The sequence below is a fragment of the Rhineura floridana genome, chromosome 1 (assembly GCF_030035675.1).
Source record: "Rhineura floridana isolate rRhiFlo1 chromosome 1, rRhiFlo1.hap2, whole genome shotgun sequence".
Classification (NCBI taxonomy): Eukaryota; Metazoa; Chordata; class Lepidosauria; order Squamata; family Rhineuridae; genus Rhineura; species Rhineura floridana.
In genome coordinates this window covers 238902026-238929715 of record NC_084480.1, presented here as the reverse complement: position 1 = coordinate 238929715, position 27690 = coordinate 238902026, and the positions used below count along the sequence as shown (strand labels likewise).

The window sequence follows — 27690 nt, the reverse complement described above, 5'->3', positions numbered from 1 at the left end:
TAATTTTTTTCATTTTTTATTCTAGATCTTGAAGAGACACCATCCATAAATCCTTCCAGCACAGATGGGAATATGGATTCTGAGACAGAGAAAGAATCGGTAGTGAATGACAGCAAGCACATTCCTAACAAGGCATCACTTTCATGTGCTCTTGATGAATATGAATTTAAAGATGAAGAAGAAGAAGTTAAGAAAATGATTGATGACAGACATATACCCAGGAAAGATTTGAGAAAAGAGGATGAAACTGAAATAGAACAGAATAACTTATTTCTTAAACAGGAAAAGGTAACATTTCCAAAGTCATTTAAAAATAAAAAACAGAAGCCATCTAGGGTCTTATATTCAAGTTCTGAAAGTTCAGATGAAGACATTCTTCAGGACAAAAAGACAATCTCTTCTCCATGTTCTGTCACAGAAACTTCAAATTCAGATGCAAAGATTAAAAAAGAATGTGCTTTCAATGAATATAAACAAAAAGGAAAAGTTAAAAGAAAACTAAAAAATCAAAGCAAAAATAAAGAGAACCAACAACTAAAACTTGAAAAAGAAAACTCCAGAGCGCTAAACTTGAGTCCTTCTGTAGTAGAATCTTTGGACAAAAGCAGAGAAGAAGAGAATTTTCGAAAATCTTTTAACTCAAAAGAGGATTCTTCTTTGTCCTTACTCCATATTACTGCAGGCAGATCCCCTAAGCATCCATGTGGATTAATTGAAAAGCAATCAGCACCCCTTAAACAAGAAAATGTTAAAGCATGTTTATCCCCAGGAGGGTCTGAAGTAACATCACAATCTGAATTAGTCCAATATGATCACAATACAGACTCTGAGTTTCTACTAGAAAGCTCCAGTGGCAAATCCTACAAGCACAAAGAAAAAGGTAAACATCAGAAAGAGTTTACTTCTGAGTTTAGTGAAAAATCCAGTCCTAAATTTAAGGAAGAACATAATAGCCCATCCTTTGAAAGCTCTGAATGCATGATGAAAAAGGTTGATAAGGAGGGGAAAACATTTAAGAAGCATAAACTGAAACATAAAGAGAGAGAAAAGGATAAGCACAAAAAAGAGCAGGATGGTGAAAAGGAAAAAAACAAGCATAGAGAGAGTTCTAAGGAGGCCCAAAGGAATATTGAGTTTGACAGAGAATTTTGGAAAGAGAACTTTTTTAAAAGTGATGAGGCAGAAGATATGTCAAGTTTGGACCATGAATCTCAAACTTCTGAGAGAAAAGCTAAGCTGGAAAAAGTGTTGATGAAAGAAGACAAATATGTGAAAGAGAAAAGCTTTCAAAAAGATAGAAATGTTAGAGAGGAGAAAGAAAGGGATAAAAAAAAAGAAAATGACAAGGAGGAAAAAAAAGATATAAAGGAAGAAAAAGAAATTGTGTTCATTGATAAAGAAACAGAATTGTTTTGTTTAGGTGTTAAGGATATAGCTACAAATGTATCTTTGGTAGAGAAGGAAACAGACCTTGACAAACAGGAAAAACCCGCAAAAGAACCTAGAGAAAAGCTAGAGAAGCGGAATTCAGCTACTGAAAAGGTAGAAAGAAAACATTTAGACAGAGAGAAAAAAATAAAATGTGAGCACAAGTCAGAAAAAGAAAGATCAGACCCCACTGAAAACATAGAAAAGACAAAAGAAAAGTCATGTTTTCAGCAAACAGAAAAATCTCATAAAGAAAGTGACAAATTAAAAAGCATCAATACTATTAAAAAGCTTGATGACAGAGAAAAAATAAAAGAAAAACTTGACAAAAAGCATGACAAAGACAAAAATGATCGACACTTGTCCGAATGCAAAGAAAAGCCTGGTACTGAGAAAAAACCCAAGGTTTCTGAAAAGGAAGGTGAATATTCAAAAGTGGAAAAAGGCAAAAACAAAGAAAAGGAAGCTGAGAAAAAAGAAAAACCTAGGGATAGTTCAGTAGTTGCAAATATAAAGCATGTGCCAGAAGAGAAGAAATTTAATACTGAAAAAACATTGTCCTTGAAAGAGAAACCAAAAGATGAATTACTGAAAACTCCGGATGGCAGAGAGAAAGATAAAAAAGATAAAGATATAGATAGATATAAAGAACGTGACAAACAAAAAGATAAAATGCAGCAAAATAATGTACTTAAGCTGAAACCAGAAACTGAAAAGCTTAAGTCGAAATTATCACCAGCACCTAAAGACACTCGGCCTAAAGAAAAGAGATTATTAAATGATGATTTGATGCAGACAAGCTTTGAAAGAATGCTCAGCCTTAAAGATTTGGAAATTGAACAATGGCATAGAAAACACAAAGAAAAAATAAAACAGAAAGAAAAAGAAAGATTAAAGAATCGATCCTGTTCAGAACTTAACAAAATAAAAGATAAGGACAAAACAAAACAATCACTTGCAGAATCAAAAAACAAAGAGCTGATTCGTTCGAAAAGCTCAGAGTTGTCAGATGCTTGTGTGAAGGATAAACATCTGAAAGATGCTACAAGTGGTAGGTCACAATCTGTTGACTTAAAGAATTTAGTAGCTGGTGGAAAACCATCGCTACTGGACAATAGCTTAAGTAGGTCTCCCAGATCAGAAGGTGAAAAGACAGGACTAACATCCAGATCAGTGTCCATGATTTCAGTTGCTAGCTCAGAGGATTCTTGCCATGCAACAGTGACTCCTCCTAGACCCATAACTGAATATGATTCAGACTTCATGCTTGAAGGATCCGATTCTCAGATGTCTCTTTCACATTCACCATTTTTACCTAGTGCCAAATCACCTGCTCATCACGACACTGATAGTTTATCAGAGTTGCCAGAGCGCAGTAAAGCACCTTTTTCAAACAGATTTCCACCAGCTTATGTAAGATCAGCATCTGTTGAAGATGTTAAACTTGTTATAAATGACTGCAGGCCTGTTGTAGAAGTACGAAGATGCAGTATGCCAGCTGTTTATGAAAATACAAAACAGTCTCGAGGGTCCGAAGAAAATAATCACAGTGCTTTGTTCTCAGTTCAGAGTCAGAGTTCTTCTCCCAAACATGAATCACTATGCTGCAATTTGCTGGAGAAGGATTCCCAAAATAGTATGTCAAACATGCATTCCAGTTCTGCGTCATCCCCAACTAGATCTACTGGCAACAGGCATATTGCATCAGATGCCATTAAAAATGCTACTCTGACAAGCCCATCAGGAGAAAGTCATACAGCTTTAGAACAGTGTAGCCAGAATAATATGACTCCATCAAGTAAACCATGGGATGTACCTTTGGATAGATTTAACTCATTAAACAGTGAGTGCAACTGTTCAAATTATGCTGGCTTTGAGCAAGATGCATCAACTGTCCCAACCATACACAATTCTGAAAATAAAATATTGAAAGATCAGAAAAATGCTGATCCTTTTCTTCATCATGCTGAAAACATAGCAAATTTCATATCACAGGAATCCGCAGCTTTCTCCCTCTTGTCGTCTTGCCCATCTCGGATTCAGCCAGTCACAGATACAATCTGTATGTCGAAGCATGCTGTAGCAGATATTAGCAGCCAAGAGTCTCTGATGATTAAACACCAACAAAGTGCCATTCAAACTACCAATTCAGTCTTAGATGTAGATACAAACAGTAAAAAGAAGATGGAAAAAACTTTCTTCCCATCAAACAATAAAAAGTCAGATGTGCTTATCACTGTGTATCCTGAAAGCTTCACTAAGGACATTTCACAACATTTTGAAAAGGAATTTACTGCAAATGATTCTTGTTTACACCCTAATGCAAGTTCTGTAGTCAGTAAGCTCATTTATAAGACATCGCAAGCTGACGAACTAGATAGCAATGTGATTGATATTCAGATTGCAGGTGAAAAAGTTCATTCTGATTACCTCTATTCATCCCACATGGCAAGTAATAAAAATGACATTGATCTACAGGATCTAAATGCCAGAGCACTGAAAGGAATTACAAATGATTATAACAGAAAACTTTTTAATATAAACAGCACAGAAAACAGTTCAATGGAAGAAAACTTGCAACAGTGCCTTTCACCTTGCTTGGAAAGCCATTCGCAATTAACTGGTAATGAGATGCATAAATACAGTGCAAGTGTAAAGTCAGAATTGGAAGAAGTAATAGAAGACCATAAAGCAGAACAGTATGAAATTCCTCAAAGAATTACGAGAAACAGAGCAAATATGCTTGCTAGTCAAAGTAAGCAAAATCTTACTGGTTGTCCCCAGATATCAGAAAGAGATTCTGAATCATCTTCCTCTATAAAAGGAAGGATAAGATTAACTGAGGAAGATGATGCTCAGGCCCATCATCCCCGTAAAAGAAAGCTGTCACGTGTTCCTCAGCCTGTTCAAGTGAATCCCTCATTAATACAAGCTAAAGAAAAAACGCATCAGTCTCTGGCAGCTATTGTAGACTCTTTAAAACTAGAAGAGATCCAGCCATACAGTTCAGAGAGAGCAAATCCATACTTTGAATATTTGCACATAAGAAAGAAAATAGAAGAAAGACGCAAATTACTATGTAGTGTTATTCCTCAAGCACCTCAGTATTATGATGAATATGTGACCTTTAATGGATCATACCTCTTAGATGGCAACCCCTTGAGCAAGATATGCATTCCAACTGTAAGTAACTAGATATAATAGTTAAGATAGAATGAATTATATGCTCTCAGCAATCCCCTAAACAGTTCAATTCATTCCAGTATAAGCTAATGGAAGTAGATAATTGTCTTAGTATACTGCATAGTAAGAACATGCCACAACCATGTGTTACTTTTTGCTTGATAGTTGTACATGCTCCTCCCTGCCCCACCATAACAACAGTATAATCTACTTTCTGCATAAAGTTGAAAAGGGATAGTCTTGCTGAAGGACTGCTGCTATTTTCTGCCTTGTTTGTTTCACATTTGTTAAAAATGCGAAACGTGCGTGAATGTGCGTTGTGCAACAAACTGATAATGCAGAAAAGGACCAAGAAGATAACACACAACACAAGTAACTCAGGGCTTATCCACACGGGAGCATACCTTTGTACTAAAGACACTGCTTTTACTGTTGTGATAGATTTGCAAGGTCCACGCTTGGTAGCTTCAAATCCACTGTTTTCCATTCACACTAGTAGGCATTCCTCTGTGAAGGATCAGTGTTGCTGTTTCCTTGTGGATCTGCCCTCTAATTTTGTATGTTTACTCCCTCCGGTTCAAGGATGAAGGCGGAGAGCAGGTGGGTGTGAAATTGGCAAGAAAAAATGAAACTGACAACCCCCCTTCTCCAATGTCCCAGCCTAGACGGAGAGGGGGAGTGAGTGAAAAGGCGAAGTAGACAGCAGCTGCGGCAGCTTTTGTGGGAGGCAGAGAGAGAGGGAGCAAGCAATGAGGCATTAAAAGAGAACCTGCCCACTAAAAAAACATCAAAGCAAAGCGCCTACAAGGAGGAGCGCTGCGCAGCTGAGACGGTTTTTCCTTTCCTTTTCGCATTATAATTGGATTGGGTTAATACGGATTTAAAAAGGGAAACTGCGCTACAGCTCCTCCTTGCCTGCAACATCATGTGAACCATGCAAATTACAGGAAATGCAAGTAGCACCAGACACACACTAAATTGCCATGTAGATGAGCCCATAGTTTGCTTTTGAAAAAATTTATAACATGACTTTACATTGCCTTATCTTTTTAGTTCCATTGCTTATGCAATTGGAAAGTTGCTAGAAGGACGCGTTGGCCCAATCCATTTTTAGGAGGAGACAAATAATGCCATTGAAGAGACAGATGTGCGTACTAGTGAACTCAATGTTGATTCAGCCACAGATTTACTCCTATCTGCTTTCTACCGTAGTAGTTTCCGCTCAGGCTGAAGAATGTTAAGAAATTACCCTGCAGTTATATGTCTGAGATGGGAAGGGGCTGTGCTGCTTCCTTCTTTTAGAGCCCTGAATGAAGAGAGGATTAGGCTCACCATCTCATACCAGTGGTTTGCTGCAAGCGGGGAATAGGCAGTTCTCTCACAGGAATCAGTAATGTATTAAGAATTTTTATAACAATAAACAATAATAGAAATGAAATAGAAGGGTTATAACTAAAAGCATTTATTGGTAGGGAGTAAGGAATGATATTTGTTACAATGCATTAGGAAGCAGGAGACCAGGAAAGGGGGAACAGCTAATGTTACAACAGTGGGAAATATTCCTTATTCTTTAGCACAGACTGTTATGAAGTCGCATATAATGCCAAACCATAGTTAAGAATTACTAGAAAAAGCCTGTGGGAAGCCTTGGACTTCCTGCTCATCAACTTCTGTATGAAAACAGAGTAGAAAAACTAACCACCCAATTTATAATGCAAAATAGCTGTGTTGTAATGTGTTAAGCCATCATCATGTCTTGGAATGTTCATGAAATTCTGACTGCTAGGAACATGCAACTACAACACAGAAAGTTCAATGTTCAGAACAATCTTCTGTGATGGATTAGTTTGTGTATAACTAAAAGCCCTCACAGGCCTTAGACATAGAAGAAGCTATGTGAAAGAAGGCATTGAATCCAGCAAGCTCGAAACCCCAAAAGAGGCAGACTCCTCCACAGAATCGTTGTGGGTGGTGATACCGTGCCCCAGGAGGGACTTAATACTGGGAACGATCTATCGTCCCCCTGATCAAAATGCTCAGGGAGACCTTGAGATGAGATATGAAATTGAGGAAGCATCCAAACTAGGAAATGTGGTAGTAATGGGTGACTTCAACTACCCGGACATAGACTGGCTGCATATGTGTTCCAGTCATGACAAAGAAGCAAAGTTTCTAGATATTCTAAATGACTATTCCCTAGATCAGTTGGTCATGGAACCGACAAGAGGGACGGCAACCCTGGACTTAATCCTCAGTGGGGACCGGGACCTGGTGCGAGATGTAAGTGTTGTTGAACCGATTGGGAGCAGTGACCACAGTGCTATTAAATTAAACATACATGTAACTGGCCAATTGCCAAGAAAATCCAACACGGTCACATTTGACTTCAAAAGAGGAAACTTCACAAAAATGAGGGGATTGGTAAAAAGAAAGCTGAAAAACAAAGTCCAGAGGGTCACATCACTCGAAAATGCTTGGAAGTTGTTTAAAAACACTATATTAGAAGCTCAACTGGAGTGCATACCGCAGATCAGAAAAGGTACCGCCAGGGCCAAGAAGATGCCAGCATGGTTAACAAGCAAAGTCAAGGAAGCTCTTAGAGGCAAAAAGTCTTCCTTCAGAAAATGGAAGTCTTGTCCGAATGAAGAAAATAAAAAAGAACACAAACTCTGGCAAAAGAAATGCAAGAAGACAATAAGGGATGCTAAAAAAGAATTTGAGGAGCACATTGCTAAGAACATAAAAACCAACAACAACAAATTCTATAAATACATTCAAAGCAGGAGACCATCTAGGGAGACAATTGGACCCTTGGATGATAAGGGAGTCAAAGGTGTACTAAAGAACGATAAGGAGATTGCAGAGAAGCTAAATGAATTCTTTGCATCTGTCTTCACAGTGGAAGATATAGGGCAGATCCCTGAACCTGAACTAACATTTGCAGGAAGGGATTCTGAGGAACTAAGACAAATAGTGGTAACGAGAGAGGAAGTTCTAAGCTTAATGGACAATATAAAAACTGACAAATCACCGGGCCCGGATGGCATCCACCCGAGAGTTCTCAAAGAACTCAAAGGTGAAATTGCTGATCTGCTAACTAAAATATGTAACTTGTCCCTCAGGTCCTCCTCCATGCCTGAGGACTGGAAAGTGGCAAATGTAACACCAATCTTCAAAAAGGGATCCAGAGGGGATCCCGGAAATTACAGGCCAGTTAGCTTAACTTCTGTCCCTGGAAAACTGGTAGAAAGTATTATTAAAGCTAGATTAACCAAGCACATAGAAGAACAAGCCTTGCTGAAGCAGAGCCAGCATGGCTTCTGCAAGGGAAAGTCCTGTCTCAGTAACCTATTAGAATTCTTTGAGAGTGTCAACAAGCATATAGAGGTGATCCAGTGGACATAGTGTACTTAGACTTTCAAAAAGCGTTTGACAAGGTACCTCACCAAAGGCTTCTGAGGAAGCTTAGCAGTCATGGAATAAGAGGAGAGGTCCTCTTGTGGATAAGGAATTGGTTAAGAAGCAGAAAGCAGAGAGTAGGAATAAACGGACAGTTCTCCCAATGGAGGGCTGTAGAAAGTGGAGTCCCTCAAGGATCGGTATTGGGACCTGTACTTTTCAACTTGTTCATTAATGACCTAGAATTAGGAGTGAGCAGTGAAGTGGCCAAGTTTGCTGACGACACTAAATTGTTCAGGGTTGTTAAAACAAAAAGGGATTGCGAAGAGCTCCAAAAAGACCTCTCCAAACTGAGTGAATGGGCAGAAAAATGGCAAATGCAATTCAATATAAACAAGTGTAAAATTATGCATATTGGAGCAAAAAATCTTAATTTCACATATACACTCATGGGGTCTGAACTGGCGGTGACCGACCAGGAGAGAGACCTCGGGGTTGTAGTGGACAGCACGATGAAAATGTCGACCCAGTGTGCGGCAGCTGTGAAAAAGGCAAATTCCATGCTAGCAATAATTAGGAAAGGTATTGAAAATAAAACAGCCGATATCATAATGCCGTTGTATAAATCTATGGTGCGGCCGCATTTGGAATACTGTGTACAGTTCTGGTCGCCTCATCTCAAAAAGGATATTCTAGAGTTGGAAAAGGTTCAGAAGAGGGCAACCAGAATGATCAAGGGGATGGAGCGACTCCCTTATGAGGAAAGGTTGCAGCATTTGGGGCTTTTTAGTTTAGAGAAAAGGCGGGTCAGAGGAGACATGATAGAAGTGTATAAAATTATGCATGGCATTGAGAAAGTGGATAGAGAAAAGTTCTTCTCCCTCTCTCATAATACTAGAACTTGTGGACATTCAAAGAAGCTGAATGTTGGAAGATTCAGGACAGACAAAAGGAAGTACTTCTTTACTCAGCGCATAGTTAAACTATGGAATTTGCTCCCACAAGATGCAGTAATGGCCACCAGCTTGGATGGCTTTAAAAGAAGATTAGACAAATTCATGGAGGACAGGGCTATCAATGGCTACTAGCCATGATGGCTGTGCTCTGCCACCCTAGTCAGAGGCAGCATGCTTCTGAAAACCAGTTGCCGGAAGCCTCAGGAGGGGAGAGTGTTGTTGCACTCGGGTCCTGCTTGCGGGCTTCCCCTAGGCACCTGGTTGGCCACTGTGAGAACAGGATGCTGGACTAGATGGGCCACTGGCCTGATCCAGCAGGCTCTTTTTATGTTCTTATGTGGGCAAAACAGAGGAGACTGAGAACTGGAAAGTTCCATAGGAAAAGGTCTGAAAACCAAGGGAGGTTTTGGAGCAGGGAGCTTAGAGTGGCTGAAAAAAGGAGACAATGGCGGCATGGGATGCGGTGGGGGGAGGAAACAAGCCAGAGTCTGGCTGGTTATGCGAACACAGAGTCATGCTTTTTTTTCTCCAAAGAACCTACAAGTGATAAACCTTCAAGCGAGAAGGTTTGTTTCCTCTTCTGTACCGGCACAGTCAAGAATGGAAGAGGAGCAAAATTCTCATGCACACTAAACCATCATTTATTTTAAACTATGTTTTCCTTGTTTACTGTGGCCTGGTTAGCAAATATTATTTCACATCTTGACCTAAACTAACTAGCCAGTTCTTGGTTGCCAAAATAGAGTTGAGAGACAAAGGAACTTGAAAAGCTCTAGGCCAGGGGTGGCTAACCTGTGGCCCTTCAGCTGTTGCTTGACTTCAGCTCCCGTCATCCCCAGCCAGTATGACCAATAGTTAGGGATGATGTTAGTTATTCTTACTATAGACCACAGTACCAAGAATGCTTGACTTACTAGGTCCATATCTTGACAAGGCTCCTGTACCTTAAAAGTTGCAGAAGAACACAAACCATTCACAAGATTGCAATACAAATGTTTGAATTCAGTGACTTTTTAGAGCACTATTGATTTTTCCTTCAGTTAAATGTTTTTGTTCCTGCTCACGTATACAGTGCTATATGAAAATGATATATCATGATAAATTCTTCCACAGATCACACCTCCTCCTTCACTATCGGATCCGCTTAAAGAACTCTTTAGACAACAAGAAGTTGTAAGGATGAAACTTCGTTTACAGCACAGTATTGAAAGGGTAAGAGTGCCATAAAATCTTGGCTGATAGTTATATTCATTTATATTTATACACTCGTTGATCTACAAAATAAAGATGAGCAACTCTTTTAAAAGTTTAATCGTTTTAAAGGGAAAGGATGAGAAGGGGAAAAAACAGTTACATCTTAAGACTTAAGCAAATACAAAACTGAAAATTCTTGCCTAGGGATTGACCAAAGAACAAGTCCGACTGTCCTAGTTCTGTTCAGCATTGGGGTCAAGCTTTCCTTGTCTCTGCTCTGTGCAGTTTTTGTAGGAAAATTTTTCACAAATCCTTGAAAAAAACCCAGCCAGGTAGCATGCTATCAGGTGGGTAGTAGCGCTGCCTAGCATCTGAAGGCAGGAATGCACAGGAGTCAAGAAAAGCTGCTCCTTCTGGTCCTCACTCCAGTTCATTCCTGCCTTTGTCCAAGGCGGCTCTTTACAGCTTTAGCTTTGCTAATCCTTCTCTTGTAGTAAGTCTTACTGTGTTTGTGTATAAGCAAGAGTTGTGTGGGTTGCATGGGAGTATATGTTTTTTGTTGGTTACCCTGGCCGTTTCTCCCACTTATCATCCTGCCTGGGCCTTCCCCCTGTCCATAGTGGGGCTCTGCTAATGTTTCTTCTTCCATCCTCTATGGGGCTTACAGCTGCGGCCCCGGTGGTTCCCAATCCCTGAGGCTCTGCTTCTGGTTCCTCTCTCTCCCTCCTCCTCTGTAGGGTTTGTTGTTACTCTGTTACAGTTCCCTTTTCCCCCTCACTAGTCTGCTTCATTTCCTAGAGCTTGCAGCAGTGGCTCTCCCCTCAGCCCATGGCAGGGCACTCCTGCCTTCCATCATAGCCTTTGAGCTTGTGGGGGCCTTGGGCTGCAGCCTGGCTCATCCTGTTTTTTCTCCTGGAGCTTGCGGCTGCGGATCTGGGCCTCTACTGAGGCGGCAGCGATGCGTAACAGTGGTCTTGTAGTACTGTAGGTGCATGGACCCTACTGTAGCTCATGGTTGCGGCTTCTTAGGAGCTTGGGTTCCCTTCTCCCTGCTTCGGTTTACTGCGCCTTTCTCTTTCCTGCCCTTTTTGGCCTCAGCTGCTGCTTTGCTTTAGGTTTTTCCCCTCTCCTCTATCTGCCATTTTGTTTGCCCATATTTTTTCCTGCTCTTTTTCTCTGCCCTAATTTTTTCCTGCGCTTTTTTACTGTGTTCCTGCTTATCTGAGCTGTATTTCTGTTATTTCTCCTTTCCTCTGACTTGGACAGAAGGGGGGGGATTTGGGAAAGAATGTTGACCTGTGCTTTGGGCTTCACTGCACCCCACCACTGTGTGTGCGTCTTCGGTCCCAGACTTCCACTGCACCCCCTTCCAGTGCATGTGTTGATATCTGGATCCCGCACCCCTCTACCATGTGTGTGTGCCCTGGTCTCTTCTATTCCACTGCACCCCTGCTACCTATGCGTGTGTTAAATTTTGTATCCCACACCCCTTTACTGTGTGTGACACCTGGGTGCCACACCACTCTACAGTGTGTGTGTGCACCATGGGTGACCCAGCTCCAGCTACCACCTTTAATTACCAGTCCTGCTAGATAGCACTGTCTTCTTCACAGTCTTTGGTCACTTCAGGCCCCAAGGTAAGCAAGCACAAGGCATCCAAATTTCAGTCTTCCAAGTATATCAAGAAGTCAGTTCTATTTGCAAAGCAAACAACAACCAGACGGTTGCGTTATTTTGGCTCCTCTAATCCCTAGGGGGAGGGGAATTCCTCTTCAGAAACTGCATGAGAGCAGCAGCATTTGTTTGGGGACACTGCTTGTGGTTGAGAGAAATGGGCAGCATATTCTCACTCTCCGCTGTGTTCAAATGAAGAACTTGAGGGGTTCACCTCTCAGCCTGTGGTTCCTCTTCTTGTCTGGCTCTCTGCCTTATCAAAACAGCCCAAGCCATCCTCTGTTTTAACTCGCCCATCCCCATCCTAAAGCTGCAGTTGGTACTGTGGAAATTGTTTAGCCTTTGCTTTTCAGAACAGACAGGGTTATCGGCCCTTGGGCAGAGATATGGTATAGTCCTCAGTTGTTTTTATTGAAGGCGCTATAATATTAGGTTCATTACTTCTAAGAGACCTGATTCTCTCTCGCTCAAGGCCTGAACAGTCAGCAGGCCATTTCCATGGGCAAAAGTAGAAGAACCTGATAGCTCCTCTAGAGAGCCACAGTGAAATAAAGACATTTGAATTGCCTCATGAGCTTCATGAAAATGTAAGGGTTATACTAGGGCATGCAGTGCAGTATTTTATTTGGAAGTATTTCCAAGAGTAGCAGCACAAAGTTCCAGTTTGCTCATCTGAACAGCTGCAGTCCTTAATAACTGAATGAGTAAATAATTGGATTTACCCAATGGATCCCTAGAGGATGACCTTATTGTTACCCTGCTGGGTAAACATAAATAAATAAGTGAACATAAATTAAGATGAGTATGTCTTTTCAAGTTACATGAGGCTTCAACCCTATCTACTTCAGTGGCATAATTGCTGCTGTTCTTAGCAGGGTTTTAGTTTATTACCTAAAGGAACTCCTGGAAGGTGGTGGTCGTTCAGTTAATTCCTGCCCTTTACCAGCAGGTCCCTGAGCTGCTTACAACAGTTTAAAGTCCCATATTAAAATTGTGAAAATAAATTACCCTGTGGTAAGGCTTACTTTGCTGTACAATTTGTGTAACTTGCTAAAGGTTATACTGATGGGTCTGTATGTCCTGGGATGATATTTTGCATCCCTACCTGCATTTAAGCATTTCAGTGGCGCAAAAAAACCCCCCAAACAGCTTTAAATGTAAGCTAATTTGACTTTACTCCTTTTGTTTTGACAGATAGTCTTTCTGGATGGTTTTGAGGATGTTTTCAATAGAATTGAAAGACATATAGATGCTTCTTTCAAAGGGCAGGCTTCCATGCCTTCTGTTCCTCTTCTGTTCATTTAAACAGCAATTTAAGTTTAAGATGACTGGCACTGTACAGGTGCTCATTCCATGGCACTTGTCTGTGATTGCCTGGAGATGGGTGAAGTTGGAGCACCTTTGCTCTCTGGTTGTTTCAAAGCATTCAGGGGATTTGGTTGTCTACATTCCTTGGTATCCATTAGTGATGCTCTTCTCCTCTGATCGTGGGATACTGAGCAGATATCTTTATCCTGGCATTCTGGTTATTGTGCAGGTACTTAGCCAGAAAATGTCTCTGGTTATTTATTTCCTTTTTCTCATTCTTTAAGTCTGTACATCAGAATATAATGACATAAATAAAGTCTGCTGGATTGGGCCAGTGACCAACTACTCCAGCATCCCGTTTTCATGGTGACTGGCCATATGTCCATGGGAAGCCCGCAGGCAGGACCTGAGTGCAACAGCACACTCATCTCCTGGAGTTTCCAGTGACTGGTATTTGAAAGCATACTGCCCCCATCTATCGAGGCAGAGCATACTCATTGTGGCTGGGGGACACTGGTAGCTTTGTTCTCCATGTATTTGTTTAATCCTCCTTGAAGCCATCCGAGCTAGTGGCTATCTCTGCCATGGAGCTACATGGTAGCTTTAAGACAATAGTAAAGGCTACCAAGTAATTCCCTAGCCTTTGTTGATTCCATGCAAATATAATGTTTTCTTCTGCCAGAAACTCCACATGGAATTCTGATTGGCTTCTAAAGGCAATTGTCGCTGAGACATTTCCTTCATTTTGGAATTCATCAAGTTCAGAGTTTTCTGCAAACTCTCTTCTTTTTAATTCAATCCTACTTATGTAGGTGGTGCACTCTAGCTTCTAGCTGTCTAATCATGCAACTGGTTTCCTCTTTAAATAGGAATTTGAATGTTTTCCCAGTAACCATATGATGTAGTGCTAGTGGGATCGAGCAAAACATCTAGCATTTGTCAGGCTCCATGTCGCTTGTCAGGGATATGAGGCCTTAACTGTTCACTGCAAAGGGTTGGATCTTATACAGTTACTGTAGCCTAACATTCTCTAGGGCAGCCTTTCCCAACCAGTGTGCCTCCAGATGTTGTTGGAGCACAACTCCCATCTTTCCTGACTGTTGGCAATGCTGGCTGAGGCTGGTGGGAGTTGTGGTCCAACAACATCTGGAGGCGCACTGGTTGGGAAAGGCTGCTCTAGGGCCTGGCAGACATCACAGACGTTAGCCCAGCAACCTAGCTGTCAGGTCTCCTGTTTTCCTTTCCACCAATGCCTCTACTGTCGTGGGTGGTGGAAAAGATATGGTAAGAACACACTATAGTAGTGGTATCAGCCCATTCTGGCCAAGTCAGCTATGTTTGTTGGAAACAGTAATTTGGAGATGACTCCACCATCACATCTTCCAGTGCATCTAACCGTGCTATCTCTTTTTTTTTTTTTTATATAGTTTTTATTCAAATTTTTCCAAAAAACAAACAAAACAAAGTAAGAAAAAACATAACAATACTACAACAAAAAATAAAAATAAAATGGTTGACTTCCGATTTGTCACAGATCAGCTATAAGTATATAATATACATCAAACCTGTCCCTTAATATGTACATACAGAATCCCTTTTCTCCATAAGCTGTCTTAATTAATCATCAAATCCCAGTATCATCATTTTATTTTGATCTTTCGACAAAAAGTCTAAGAGAGGCTTCCAATCCTTAAGGAATGTATCTGTCGATTTTTCTCTAAGTAAACACGTCAATTTATCCATTTCTACTAAGTCCATTAATTTCAGTAACCATTCTTCCATTGTTGGTATTGATTCCATTTTCCACTTTTGTGCATATAATAATCTTGCTGCCGTGATCATATATAATAATATTCTTCCATATTTCTTTTCTATTTGTTTATCCATAAAACCCAGTAAAAAAAATTCTGGTTTTGACTGAATATTTATCTTTAAAAATTTTTGCATCTTCCTACCTATCTGTGCCCAGAATAATTTCGCCTTTTTACATGACCACCACATATGATAAAAAGATCCTTCTTGTTGTTTACATTTCCAACAAACATTAGAGACATTACTATACATTTTTGACAGCTTTTCTGGAGTCATGTACCAACGGTACATCATTTTATAAAAATTTTCTTTAAGATTATAACATAATGTAAATTTCAAGCCTTTTTTCCACATATTTTCCCATTGATCCATTTGTATGTTATGACCAAAATTTTTTGCCCACTTTACCATGCACTCTTTTACTTGTTCTTCCTCCATATCCATTTTCAATAAAAGTTTATACATTTTTGCAATTATGTTTTCATCATTTGTATACAAACCTATTTCAAAATCAGATTTACTTATTTCAAACCCATACATTTTCTTGTCCATTTTATATCTTTCTAACAATTGTAAATAGGCAAACCAATGAAAACTATATCCTTCCTTTATCAATTGTTCTCTCTCTTTCATTGTGTATTCTCCATGTACATTTTCTAATAGTTCTTGATAAGTTAACCATTTCTCTTTTCCAGACATTTCTCTTCTATAAAACGCTTCTTGACTTGAGACACATAGTGGTATTTTCGAATAAAACCTTGGTTTGTATCTATTCCATATTTTCAACAGAGAACGTCTTATAAAATGATTGTTAAAGTCTACGTTTACTTTTACTTTGTCATACCATAGATATCCATGCCATCCCCACTTCAGATTGTGGCCCTCCAAATCCAATAGTCTTTTATTCCTCAATAAGATCCATTCCTTTATCCAGACTAAACAGCAGGCAGCAAAATAAAGTCTCAAATTTGGTAATCCCAGTCCTCCTCTTTCTTTAGCGTCTTGAAGTAATTTAAATTTAACTCTTGGTTTTTTTCCTTGCCATACAAATTTAGAAATATCTTTTTGCCATTGTTTAAAAGGTAAATCAGAGGATATTACAGGTATTGTTTGAAACAAAAACATCATTCTCGGTAATACATTCATTTTTATCACAGATATTCTACCCATTAATGACAGTTGTAGTTTATCCCATCTTAGCAAGTCTTTCTTAATCTCTGTCCATAATTTTTCGTAATTATTATGAAACAGCTTTGAGTTTTTATTTGTCATGATGATGCCTAGATATTTCAACTTTTTTTCTATTGTAAAATCTGTCTTGTCCATTAACTCTTTCTGTTCCCTTAAAGTTAAATTTTTCACCAACATCTTTGTTTTTTGATTGTTGATCTTAAATCCTGCTAACGGTCCAAATTCTTTTAATTTGTCCATCAATATATGAATTCCTTCCAAAGGGTTTTCTAGTACAATTATCAAATCATCAGCAAATGCTCTCAATTTATATTCTTCTTTTTTTATTTTTAATCCCGAAATCCTTTTATCTTGCCTTATATCTCTAAGCAGCACTTCTAAAACCAAAATAAATAAAAGGGGAGATAATGGACATCCCTGTCTTGTACCCTTTTGTATTTCACATGAATCCGTTAAGTCTCCATTAACAATTATCTGGGCCTTCTGTGATGTATAAATCGATCTGATCCATTTTATAAAGTTGTCTCCAAAATCCATTTGCTCCAAAACCTGGAACATAAATTTCCAATTCAAATTATCAAATGCTTTTTCAGCATCTAAAAAAATCAAAGCTGCTCTAACCGTGCTATCTCAAGGCCATTTTCTGCATCCTGGTGTGGCTTGGCAGAACATCCCAGGGACCAATGAACCATCCAGACCCAGTCTGGCTGAGGTTCACAGTGACGATTGAGTGGTGGTTCTGAAGAAGACTGGTTTCTTGCAGGACCTGATTGACATCATCAGGGTAATTGGTACTATCTTAGCATCCAATTGGCCTTGCACAAAATGCTTCTACTTGATGCAGTTTTGCTGCATGGTGTTCTCAAAAGAAAGTTAAGCAGCTTGGAGCAACCATGGGTTTCTCTAGGATGGGCTTGGGTTGGGTCCCAAGTTTAACACATGGCACAGAAATCTGTCTGCTCTTTCATTGGTTCTCACTCTTTGGGGGTACTCAGTCAACAAGTCTTCAAGCAGAAACAACTCTTTTCACCTATGCTCCTTGAGGGTGCAGCATCTCAGTGGCGAGATGGGCATTGAAGTGGTCTGGCTCAGCAGGCAACAAGTGATACCGTGAGAGTGGAGACTTCATCCCGAGGTCTTCTGCCAGTTGCAATGTAGATTTGGTCCTCTGACTGTAGATCTGTTCATCTCAAGTCAGAACACTCAACCTTCCTTGCTTCTTCACAAGATGAGATGGTTTTATCATGAGATGGTAGCTGAGGTAGTCAATGCTCTTCTGGCTCCTTGGCCAAGTAGTCTGCTTTACACCTTGCCTCCCTCACTCCTGGTTGGACAGACTCTTCAGAAACTACACCAGAAATGTGCTCAACTGATTCCTCCTGTCCTATATTGACCATGGTTTTCGTTTCACTCAAGTCTGTCTGTCATGGATCCAGGGAGGTTACCAACTAGCGAAATCTTCTGTCCTAGGGAACCTTCTGGTGTCCAGACTCCAAGTAGTTGAGCCTGGCAGCCTGATGTTTGAGTAACGATAGTCAGGTCATTGGGGGTTTTCCAGGGAATCATTCTACCATCCTGCCCTCTCAGAGGCCTTCCACGATCTGGATCTCCCAAAGTTCATGGTAGACTCTTTCCAAGATGTGTTTTTCTCATGGGGTATGCCATTCCAGGGTCACTTTGCAACAGGTCATTGCTTTTTTTCTATATATGTTGCTGTTTGGTCTAGCCCTAACTTGTTTCTTTTGCTCTACAACATATATGGCTATGCTTTTGCAGATGCTTCCTTTGGGAGGTGCATTTTACAACACGTGGTGTCTCATATTTAGGCAGCCTGGATGGACCCTCCCTACTGGGACTGCTTTCGTACATCCCATCTGATGCCATGCTCCTGGGGAAAATGGACAGTTGGTCTCACCTGAAATGGGGTTTTCCCATGTATCATGCCATCAGGGCCCTCTCTACTGGCAGGGGGGCCTGCCTATATATTAATGTTTCAGGTTTCATCTGTACACATATTGCTAAGGCTGCTTTCTTCTAATTTATGATGTTGCAAACTAGTCAAGACTTTATTGCATGTATTATTGATACTTTGCTGCTCCTGTTGTGTGTGCAGTTGTTTTTCCTGTGTACAGTAATACCCCGCATTAACGTACGGAATGGGTCCAGAGCAAGTACATAAACTGAAAATGTACTTACAGTGAAGCACTACCTTTTTTCACTTGCGCCACCACTGTGCCACATCTCCTTCACATGGAGCCTCAAAGCCCCGCGCTAAAGCCTCTGCTGCTGCGCCGTGGTGCCTCCCAGCTGATTGCGATCGCGCCTCCCAGCTGATTCACGGTTGCGCAATTGCATCTCTTTCCACCACCCCACGCACCGAGAAAACAGGCCACGACCAAAGGTTAAGTGTCCGTTCTTGCGAAGCAAGCATACATAAACAGGGGAATGGTGCTACTGTATGTCCGTACTCATGAGTGTCCTTAAAGTGAAGGTCCGTATAGCGGGGTATTCCTGTATTCTTTTTGTGCTGTGTGTTCGCCATGTGACTGCTGTCAAGATATCCTCCTTCAGCTTCGTCTGGACTGGAGTGAGGATCGGAAGGAGCAGCTCAAGTCTTGACTCCTGTGCATTCCTGCCTTCGACTAGGTGGCGCTATTACCCACCTGATGGCATGCTATCTGGGAATAACACCTTTTAGGTGAGACCAATGGTCTGATCTGTTTTAAGAAATTCAAAATAAAAATAAGCACAGGGTGGTATGAAAGATGCCTCTGTCTTTTTTTATTTTTTAAAAATAATTACACTAGCCTACAAGTGGCTAGCTAGCATGTGGGGCTCCTACTGCTGTTCATGTCCAAAACAAAGCAAGTCTCCTGGGAGTGATGGGTCTTGATGATAGGCCATTGCTCTCAGGAGGAATTGTAGACCACTTTGTATGAGCTCCATAAGTTATCTAGGGATCTGGCAATGTTTTGTGTCTGCTCAGAAATCTGCACAATCTGCTTGTTGACTGGGATGATACAGGCTGGGTGATTCTGCATCAGGGTTTGCTTTTGCCCCATTCTGATGTTTAGTTTGGTAGAATAAACTGTGTACTCTAAAAAGAAATTAAGGAATCTAAATCTTGAAAACAAGCAACATCTACTCTAATAACCTCATAAAATATCAGTGTGCAGACTAGACTCAGCAATATCGTAACTGAGGTAAAATCCCTGGACATAATATTTTAGGGTGTATGAAAACATTGAAAAGCAACTGTATACTTTAAAACAATGGACAGTATTCAACTAACACAACCTGTCAACACAAGGATTTCCATTTGCGTAAGAGGACTCCCCACCACCACTTGCATGCCCTGCACCCTCCCCAAATCTGCGCTAGAGGGTTGGGGAGCCCCTACAACAGATTGAGGTGGTGCGCAGTGGGAGGAGAGGAGGAAAATGTTCTGTTGCACAAGCAGAAATCTTTGCGCTGACAGAATGTTCATGTAGTGCTACATTGGATACAACTCATTATTTGTTTTGGATCATTTGTAAACCATAAGTCATACTTGGAGCCTTATGTGGAGTCACAGTTGTGGTTTTTGGTAGTGGAATTATTTAGTGTCACAGCACAGAATTGATCTATTGGCCTGTCACTGAAAACAGAAATTGTTTTATTCCTTTTTGATGTTTAAATTGTTCAGTTGTGTGCCTTAAATCTGCAATTCATAGAGTCGTGACAAGATAGGTTGTTTATGAAGAAGCTGTGAAGAACTTGCATTGCTAGTCGTAATCCATGCATACGTGGGGATTCTGTTTTTCAGTTGCTACAGGTACTTTGTCTCATGTAGCAAATGAAGAAATCCAGTATTTTGAATGTTTGATATTATGGTGACTTTTAAAACTGTAATTCAAACTTTCACAGTGCTCAACTACAATGTCCATTTTAATTCATTGTGATTTCTATTGGCAGTGCACTTGGATCAAGCTTGTTGGTAAACAAGTAATAAAATTTAGTGTAAAAAAGAAGAGTTTACACTGAGCAATTTTCATGCTAAAATTAATGAAAATATTTTACACATTTTTTACAGTTTTTAAGAGTAGATGTCTAGAATTAATTCCAATTACAATATTTGAGATTACCAAAATATTAAAGGCTTTTATTACTAAGAAATTCAATCACTCCTACAGAGAAAGTTTGAAATTTTTCCATAGATTTGTAAAGCAAATTTCCTTCTCTGTATGAAATCTTTGTTTATGTTTATCATTACCGGTTAACAGAGACAAATACTGCTTTTAAGAAATTAGAAAATATATATCTGAAAAGGAAAAATGATGTATTTTTATATTAAATTTTGTGTTTTAAGTCTATGTTGATTATTTGTTACCTAGGAAAAGCTTATCGTTTCCAATGAGCAAGAAGTATTGCGTGTCCATTATCGAGCAGCAAGAACTTTAGCTAATCAGACTTTACCATTCAGTGCATGCACAGTACTCCTGGATGCTGAAGTGTATAATGTGCCTATGGACAGCCAGGTAAAACAAAGCTATTTTTAGAGGGTTTTAGTTGCTTTAATCATTCACCTTAAATTCATTTTATATCTGTGATGGTATGCAGTAGTTGCTGGATTACTCTTGGCAGTTTTTGATAACATCGACCATGGTATCCTTCTGAGCCGTCAAGGTGGGATGGGATTGGGAGGCACCGTTTTATAGTGGCTTCGGTCCTACCGGACAGACAGGTCCCAGAAACTGGTGCTGGGAAACTACTGCTCAACCCCCTGGCCACTTGCCTTACAGGGTCCCGCAGGGTTCCATTCTGTCTCCCATTCTCTTTAACATCTATATGAAACTGCTGGGGCAAGTCATCCAGACATCTGGAGTTCAATGTCATTAATATGCTGATGACACACAACTCTATCTCTCCCTACCACCTGATTGCAGGGAGGGAATGCTCATCCTAAACTGGTGCCTCAAGGCTGTGAAGGACTGGGTGTGGGCTAACAAACTGAAACTTAATCCAGACAAGATGGAAGTGTTGCTGGTCAAGGGGAAACTGCACAAGGGATACCAGCACAGTCTACCTTTTAAATTGTTTAAATCTAGAGAAACTCTCACCAAGCCAACCCTCACATCTTCTGTACAGTTGGGGCTCATTACAAATAGTCTCACCAAGCAGCAGCAAGATCTCTGCTCCAGTAAAGCTGTTGCAATCTATCTTTTAAGTAGTTAACTTTTTTAAATTTTGAGATAAAGTTTATGTAAAGTCTTCTGCAAACAGAATTAATTTCTATGGCTTGTAGGGGATCACTTTTTTTCACTCTTGCCACTAGATCAGAAACAGCCCGAGTGGCATTCTGCTACCACAAAGATGCCCTCCAGATATAGTTGGCCCAACTCCCATCAGCCTCAGCTAGTATTGCCAATGGTCAGGGATAATGGGACTGGTAGTCCAACATTTGGAGGGCCACAAGTTCCCCATTCTTGTGCCTAGTGGAAGGAAGGGCACTTTTGGATACAAGCCACTATTTTTCATCTAACATTTTAAATGTAGAGGTCCACCAAAGATATTTCTAGCATGGAAATAAATTACCATATAATTATCATTGTCTGTAATTGCTAATGTGTTTGATTTCCAGACGGATGACAGTAAAACATCAGTTAGAGATCGATTTAATGCAAGGCAATTTATGTCATGGTTACAGGATGTGGATGATAAATTTGATAAATTAAAGGTATGTATTTTTATTGTACCTTTCCCAAAAAATCTTTTTCAGTAGAAAGCTGCAATAAACCATCAAACTCTTGAACTCCCTCCCATTCTTTGGGTCATAGCAAATTCAACTGTAAATAGATAATACGTATCTTAATTGGCAAGTTCCTTGCATGTATGAAATAACAATGCACACATAAAGTTCTTGCATTGACAAGTTTTCCAATTCAGGGCATTGTGAGGGACAACATTTACAGGGACCACAATCGTGTGTCTTTTTTTAATCTGTGGAACTGTCACAAAAGACTGTCAATATTGCACTGAACAGGGAAGCCAGTGCTCACTGGGTAGACTTTCTACACTTCAAAGTGCCTGCAGTGTTTTCTTAGTGTATCTAACAAAGGAGGCAGTCCAGAGAATTTTACGTACACCCATTGATTCAGTGAAATGTAAACATGCTTTATTTTTCTCTAGATTTAAGAATTAACCTACTTGTATAGAGCATGTTGGTGTAAACTCTTATTTATGAAAGATGTAAGCCAGGACTTACATGGAAGTCCATGTAAGCGGCAGAGACAAATACATGGAAAAAAGGTTTATCAATGGTATTATTTATTTATTAAAATTTATATACCACTTGTTTGTAAAATAAAACCTCTAGGCGGTTTGTAAAAGACATCAAAATTATTGATAAAATAGTTAAAAAGCCTTTTTTTTTTTTTAACCACAATAGGCAAAAAGAATTTCCAGGTGGAGGGAATCTTCTTTCTGAAGCACCCTTCTTGTGACACTTACCAAATTATTTATGCAATTTAGGTGAACTTGGAGATGTGCAGTGCAAGGAGTTGCCGGGGGGGGGGGCACACAAAATACAGACAAGCCCTGACACATACTCAGTCGCACTTTTATTCACCTTAAGAATTCTTTGAGGGTCATGTCATGGACATCTAAGGAAGTACATGGTATATGTATATGGTATATGTATCGGTTGGACCCAGAGTTAAGAATATGTAACTGGGCTGGCAGAAGCTGATTTCCCCACCCTCCTTCTCCCCAAAGCAGTCCCCCAAAAATACATATCACCAGGGGACCCTGACAACTGCGTGGGGTGGACTATGACACGAGATGAGGGGGAAGGGAGGATGCCTGAAAATTAGGTGGAGACCCTTTACATAAGCAAACCTCTTGTTCATGGAAGCTGCTGCCTCCTGATTATGTGCTTAACTCTGGATCCAACTCATAGTAAATTACATATGTACGGAGCTAAGAAAAGTAAATAGTGTAAAATAAGTAAAAAAAATTCTGAAGATCTACTTAAAGCAGGAATGGCCAGTGTTTTAAATCTGCAGGTAGGAGGGGCTGACACTTTAATATCTAACTGCTCCAAGGATGATCTGTTACAAATGCTAGTATTATTTAGGGAATGTTTTTTTTAATTTGGGGGTGTATTTTTTAAATTAAATTGGTATTTTTTTTAAAAAAATATTAAAATGCATCAATAGGATCACAGGGGCCAGACCAAATTATCTCATGGGTCTGATTGGCCTGTGGACTCTCAAGTTGGTGGTCCCTGCCTTAGAGAATTCTTTGTATGGCTCACATTAATGCACTCTTGGAATAATTGAATATTCATCTGTTTATTTTAAAATAGACATGTCTCTTGATGAGGCAGCAACATGAAGCAGCAGCTTTAAATGCTGTTCAAAGACTGGAATGGCAGCTTAAACTACAAGAACTTGATCCCGCAACTTATAAATCCATCAGCATTTATGAAATTCAGGAATTCTATGTTCCTCTTGTGGATGTGAATGATGACTTTGAATTGACACCTATATGACAGCTAGCATCTCTTTGCTGTCTGTTACAGCTTAAAGTTGTGGGTCATATATGTAATTTGCTGAAACATATAGCACTAATGTGGAATACTGCTTTTTTCAATATTCCATCTATTACTTCAGAAATGCTTTACATCACATTCAATGTTGTAAGTGTCCAAACCATTTATTACTAAATGGTATTTATTTTAGGTCCTAGGTCCAAAAAGCATCTTCCCAACAGAGCTATTTATGTACAAAAATCTTTCACTGAAGTTGTAACAGCGCTGGCAGTTGTTGCAAGAAATCCACTGAAAAGCACTTGCTATTTAAAGTTCACTTTAATGGCTTTTATTAAACTTAAACTCCTACACACAAAAAAAACCTGTGGAAGAAATTATTCGCTTGTGGGAATGCAGGGAGTGAGAGTCTATTCATCTTATATAATTTATAGGTTAACTGTACAGTTTTCTTTTTGGAAAAGATGTAATATTGTTTTCATTTTTTAAAATAACTTATTTTATACATACTGTGCAAATGTAAATAATCTTGTATTTAAAGTTCAAACATGTATAAAATAGATATTTTAATTGTAAAACTGTTTTGTCTAATGTTTTATTGGACCAAAGTTGTTGTTTATTATGTGTAGTGTATAGGCAATTTTCTTTTTAAAGGCATGTATTTGATTTTAGCTGCTTGTTCCATCCCCATAATTGTTAAGATTTGAGACTGAGAAGTATTGCATGCTAGCTCAGTTCAACTTTTTTCTTAGTGACCTAAATTATTGCAACATATGGTGGCAATCCACCAAGCACTGCTTCTGTACAGCATCCGTTTATTCAGAGGAATTTGCATGAGTGCCCTTTTCAGTGTAATTTCAGCAGTGCTTAATGGATTACACCTTAACTTCCTAGAGCCATTTGTCTATTGCTATGCTGCCATAATGCCATGCCTATGACTTACTATGGAGAGTATTTTGTTTAAAATCTTAAAAGATGATAAACTTTCTCTTACATTGTGGTCTCAAAACAAGCCTTTTAGTGTCCCCTCTCCTTTCCAAATGCCTCTCAATGAAAAAATTGTAGATTGTCTATTTTAATATTTACCTAATGAAGTATATGTAAATAACTGTAAATATAACGTTTAATAAATTATATTGGTCATGCTAACAGATGGTTGAATCCTTGTGATGGTGAAATTTTCATTCTTGAAGTTTTATACATTTTGACAAAAATAAATCTTTGGAAGTTCTATGATAAGATCGTAGTTGTATATTCTGACCAATTTTCTTGTTTGTGAACAGCTGATTAATATGATATTCATATTATACCAGCAAAATGACTGTCATTGTGACTGGGGGTTGAGTATGTGGAGAGAGAGAATGTGAACAGAGCATTGGGCCCAGGGAGACTTGGATCTAAATTCTCAGTTATAAGGCTCACTGGGTGACCTTGGCTGTGACTCAGCTTAATCACAGGGTGTTTGTTGTGTTGTGAATATGATAAAATGCCCACCCTGAGCTCCTTGAGGAAGGATAGATAACATACTATTGTTATCCCCAGAAGACGATAAAAATGCATTTCTCTCCATGTGCAGTCCCTGTTGGTGAATGTCATACCACCCACTATCAGGGCAGCTTTGCTCACACACTAAATTTGCCCCCAAGTATAGCATTTTATTTTCCCTAGAGTGAGTTAATAACAGACACAAAATTAACGCTACTTTAGAAAGTAAAGAAGAATATTGAGAGCCCTAGCGTTTTTGAAGAGGGTGGGTGGGAAGAAAGACAACCTTTGCTGCCTCTGATCTGTGTGTCCCAAATTGAAATCTGTTTACTTAGTGTTCTTGAATTGAAGGGGAAATTGAGCTGATCCCTGCCTGCATAGACTATTCTTTCATCTGCAGAAGTCTATGTCTTAGTCATGCCAAGTGTGATTAAATGTTTAGTAAAAGTGACACAGAGAATGTTGGAAACTGCCTATTAGATTGATGGATTAAGAATACAAAAACAGTCTTGCTGAATTAGACTGAGAGTCCATCTAGTCCAGCATCCTGTTTTTCAAGTATGGTCAGCTAGATCCTTCTGTGACATCTCCTTTATTGTCTCTGCTATTCCAGTATACTAACTCTGAATGACTTTCTTTTGGCTGATACGCCTATAGCCATTGTGATTAACTAGATTTTTATAACTTTTATTTCAAAGTTTTATAAACTGCTTAATCAAAGAGCTTCCTAAACAGTACACCAATAAAACTGTAGATAATACCAGCTAAAATGCACAAAACAATTAAAACAAATATGCAAAAAACCATTATGAAAACACAGATAAAATCAATAAAATATTTCAAACAAATATAGGTGACTAGGTTATATGTCTGGGTAGGCTTGCTGAAACATGATTACTGGCAATTATTACATTTGGATTGGCCTGCTTAATATATTTACTTCTGTTTTAAAAATCCTCAAACTCCATTTTGAAGTATGAACAAAGTTAGTACGGGGTATGGGTATTCTGTGTCTGTCACGCACAGGACAGGGCCAGGTACACCATTTTTCCCGAACAAGCTGTTCTAGAATTTGGTGTATTGTCTGTCTCAGTGTTTTCTGTCATTTAAATGTTAGCCTAAAAATAGATGTCCAATTCAGCTTGCATGATATCACTCATGCCTTACTCTGCTCTCATTAGTTTTTTGCAAGCTCCCATTGTACTCTTGTACAATAGTGATTAGTTCATATCCCAAAAGCTAGTAGACTTGCATTTGCCTATTATGATGGCTTTCTCTTTTTGAAGGAACCCAGGAGATTCAGAGGCAGTGCAAGTTTTGTACCATACTGGGATTTCCATGTTGTAGTGTTTGCTATTTATAATATGAAGCCCCGTGAATCTGCACTATGAAACAGATAGACTTAGCACTGCCACTCTTAATATAACTGCTCATTTCGAAATAGATTTCGGTTTCTCTGCTGATGTTTCCCAGAGCTGATTCCTGTTGTCAGCATGCTTCCTGGCAACTGATATTTAAATACACATTACCTCACACAGTGGAAGTAGAATATAACAATAATGGCAAGTAGCCACCGATAGCTTTATTTTCCATGAATTCGTCCACTCCTTTTTTAAAGCCATCCAAAGTTGGTGGCCATAACTACATCTTTGGGGAGTGAATTCCGTGAAGTACTTCCTTTTGCCTGTCCTGAATCTTCCAACATTCAGCTTCATTGTATGACCCCAGATTCTAGTCTTGTGAGAGAAGGAATAACACTTTTGCCTATCCATTATCTTTACACCATGCATAATCTTATACACCTATGTCATTTCCCACTGCCATCCCTTTGTTGTTATGTGCCTTCAAGTCGATTTTGTTTGTTGTTTTTATTAATATTTTATAAGCTACTCGGGGAGCCTTTTTGTCTGAAGTTGTTGTATGTGCCTTAAAGTTGATTACGACTTATGGCGACCCTATGAATCAGTGACCTCCAAGAGCATCTGTCATGAACCACCCTGTTCAGATCTTGTAATTCAGGTCTATGGCTTCCTTTATGGAATCAATCCATCTCTTGTTTGGCATTCCTCATTTTCTACTCCCTTCTGTTTTTCCCAGCATTGTTGTCTTTTCTAGTGAATCTTGTCTTCTCATTATGTGTCCAAAGTATGATAACCTCAATTTCATCGTTTTATCTTCTAGTGACAGTTCTGGTTTAATTTGTTCTAACACCCAATTATTTGTCTTTTTTGCAGTCCATGGTATGCGCAAAGCTCTCCTCCAATACCACATTTCAAATGAGTTGGTTTTTCTCTTATCCACTTTTTTCACTGTCCAACTTTCACATCTATACATAGAGATCGGGAATACCATAGTCTGACTGATCCTGACTGTAGTGTTCAGTGATACATCTTTGCATTTGAGGACCTTTTCTAGTTCTCTCATAGTTGCCCTCCCCAGCCTTCTTCTGATTTCTTGACTATTGTTTCCATTTTGGTTAATGACTGTGCCAAGGTATTGATAATCCTTGGCAAGTTCAGTGTCCTCGTCAAC

The 27690-nt window shown here is 39.4% G+C and overlaps 1 protein-coding gene across 6 annotated transcripts in view; it reads left to right on the top strand.

The window, feature by feature from the left end:
- ANKRD12 (ankyrin repeat domain 12) overlaps positions 1-24844 on the top strand; it is a 114794-nt gene extending 89950 nt beyond the window's left edge. For all 6 annotated transcript variants that reach the window (XM_061595512.1, XM_061595481.1, XM_061595488.1 and 3 more), the window contains 5 exons: positions 26-4611; positions 10080-10178; positions 20519-20662; positions 21766-21861; positions 23491-24844. In XM_061595512.1, the coding sequence (XP_061451496.1) occupies positions 26-4611; positions 10080-10178; positions 20519-20662; positions 21766-21861; positions 23491-23676 (5111 nt within the window). In that variant the 3' untranslated portion in view covers positions 23677-24844. The remainder of the gene's footprint in view (positions 1-25; positions 4612-10079; positions 10179-20518; positions 20663-21765; positions 21862-23490) is intronic.
- Positions 24845-27690: the final 2846 nt, after the last annotated feature.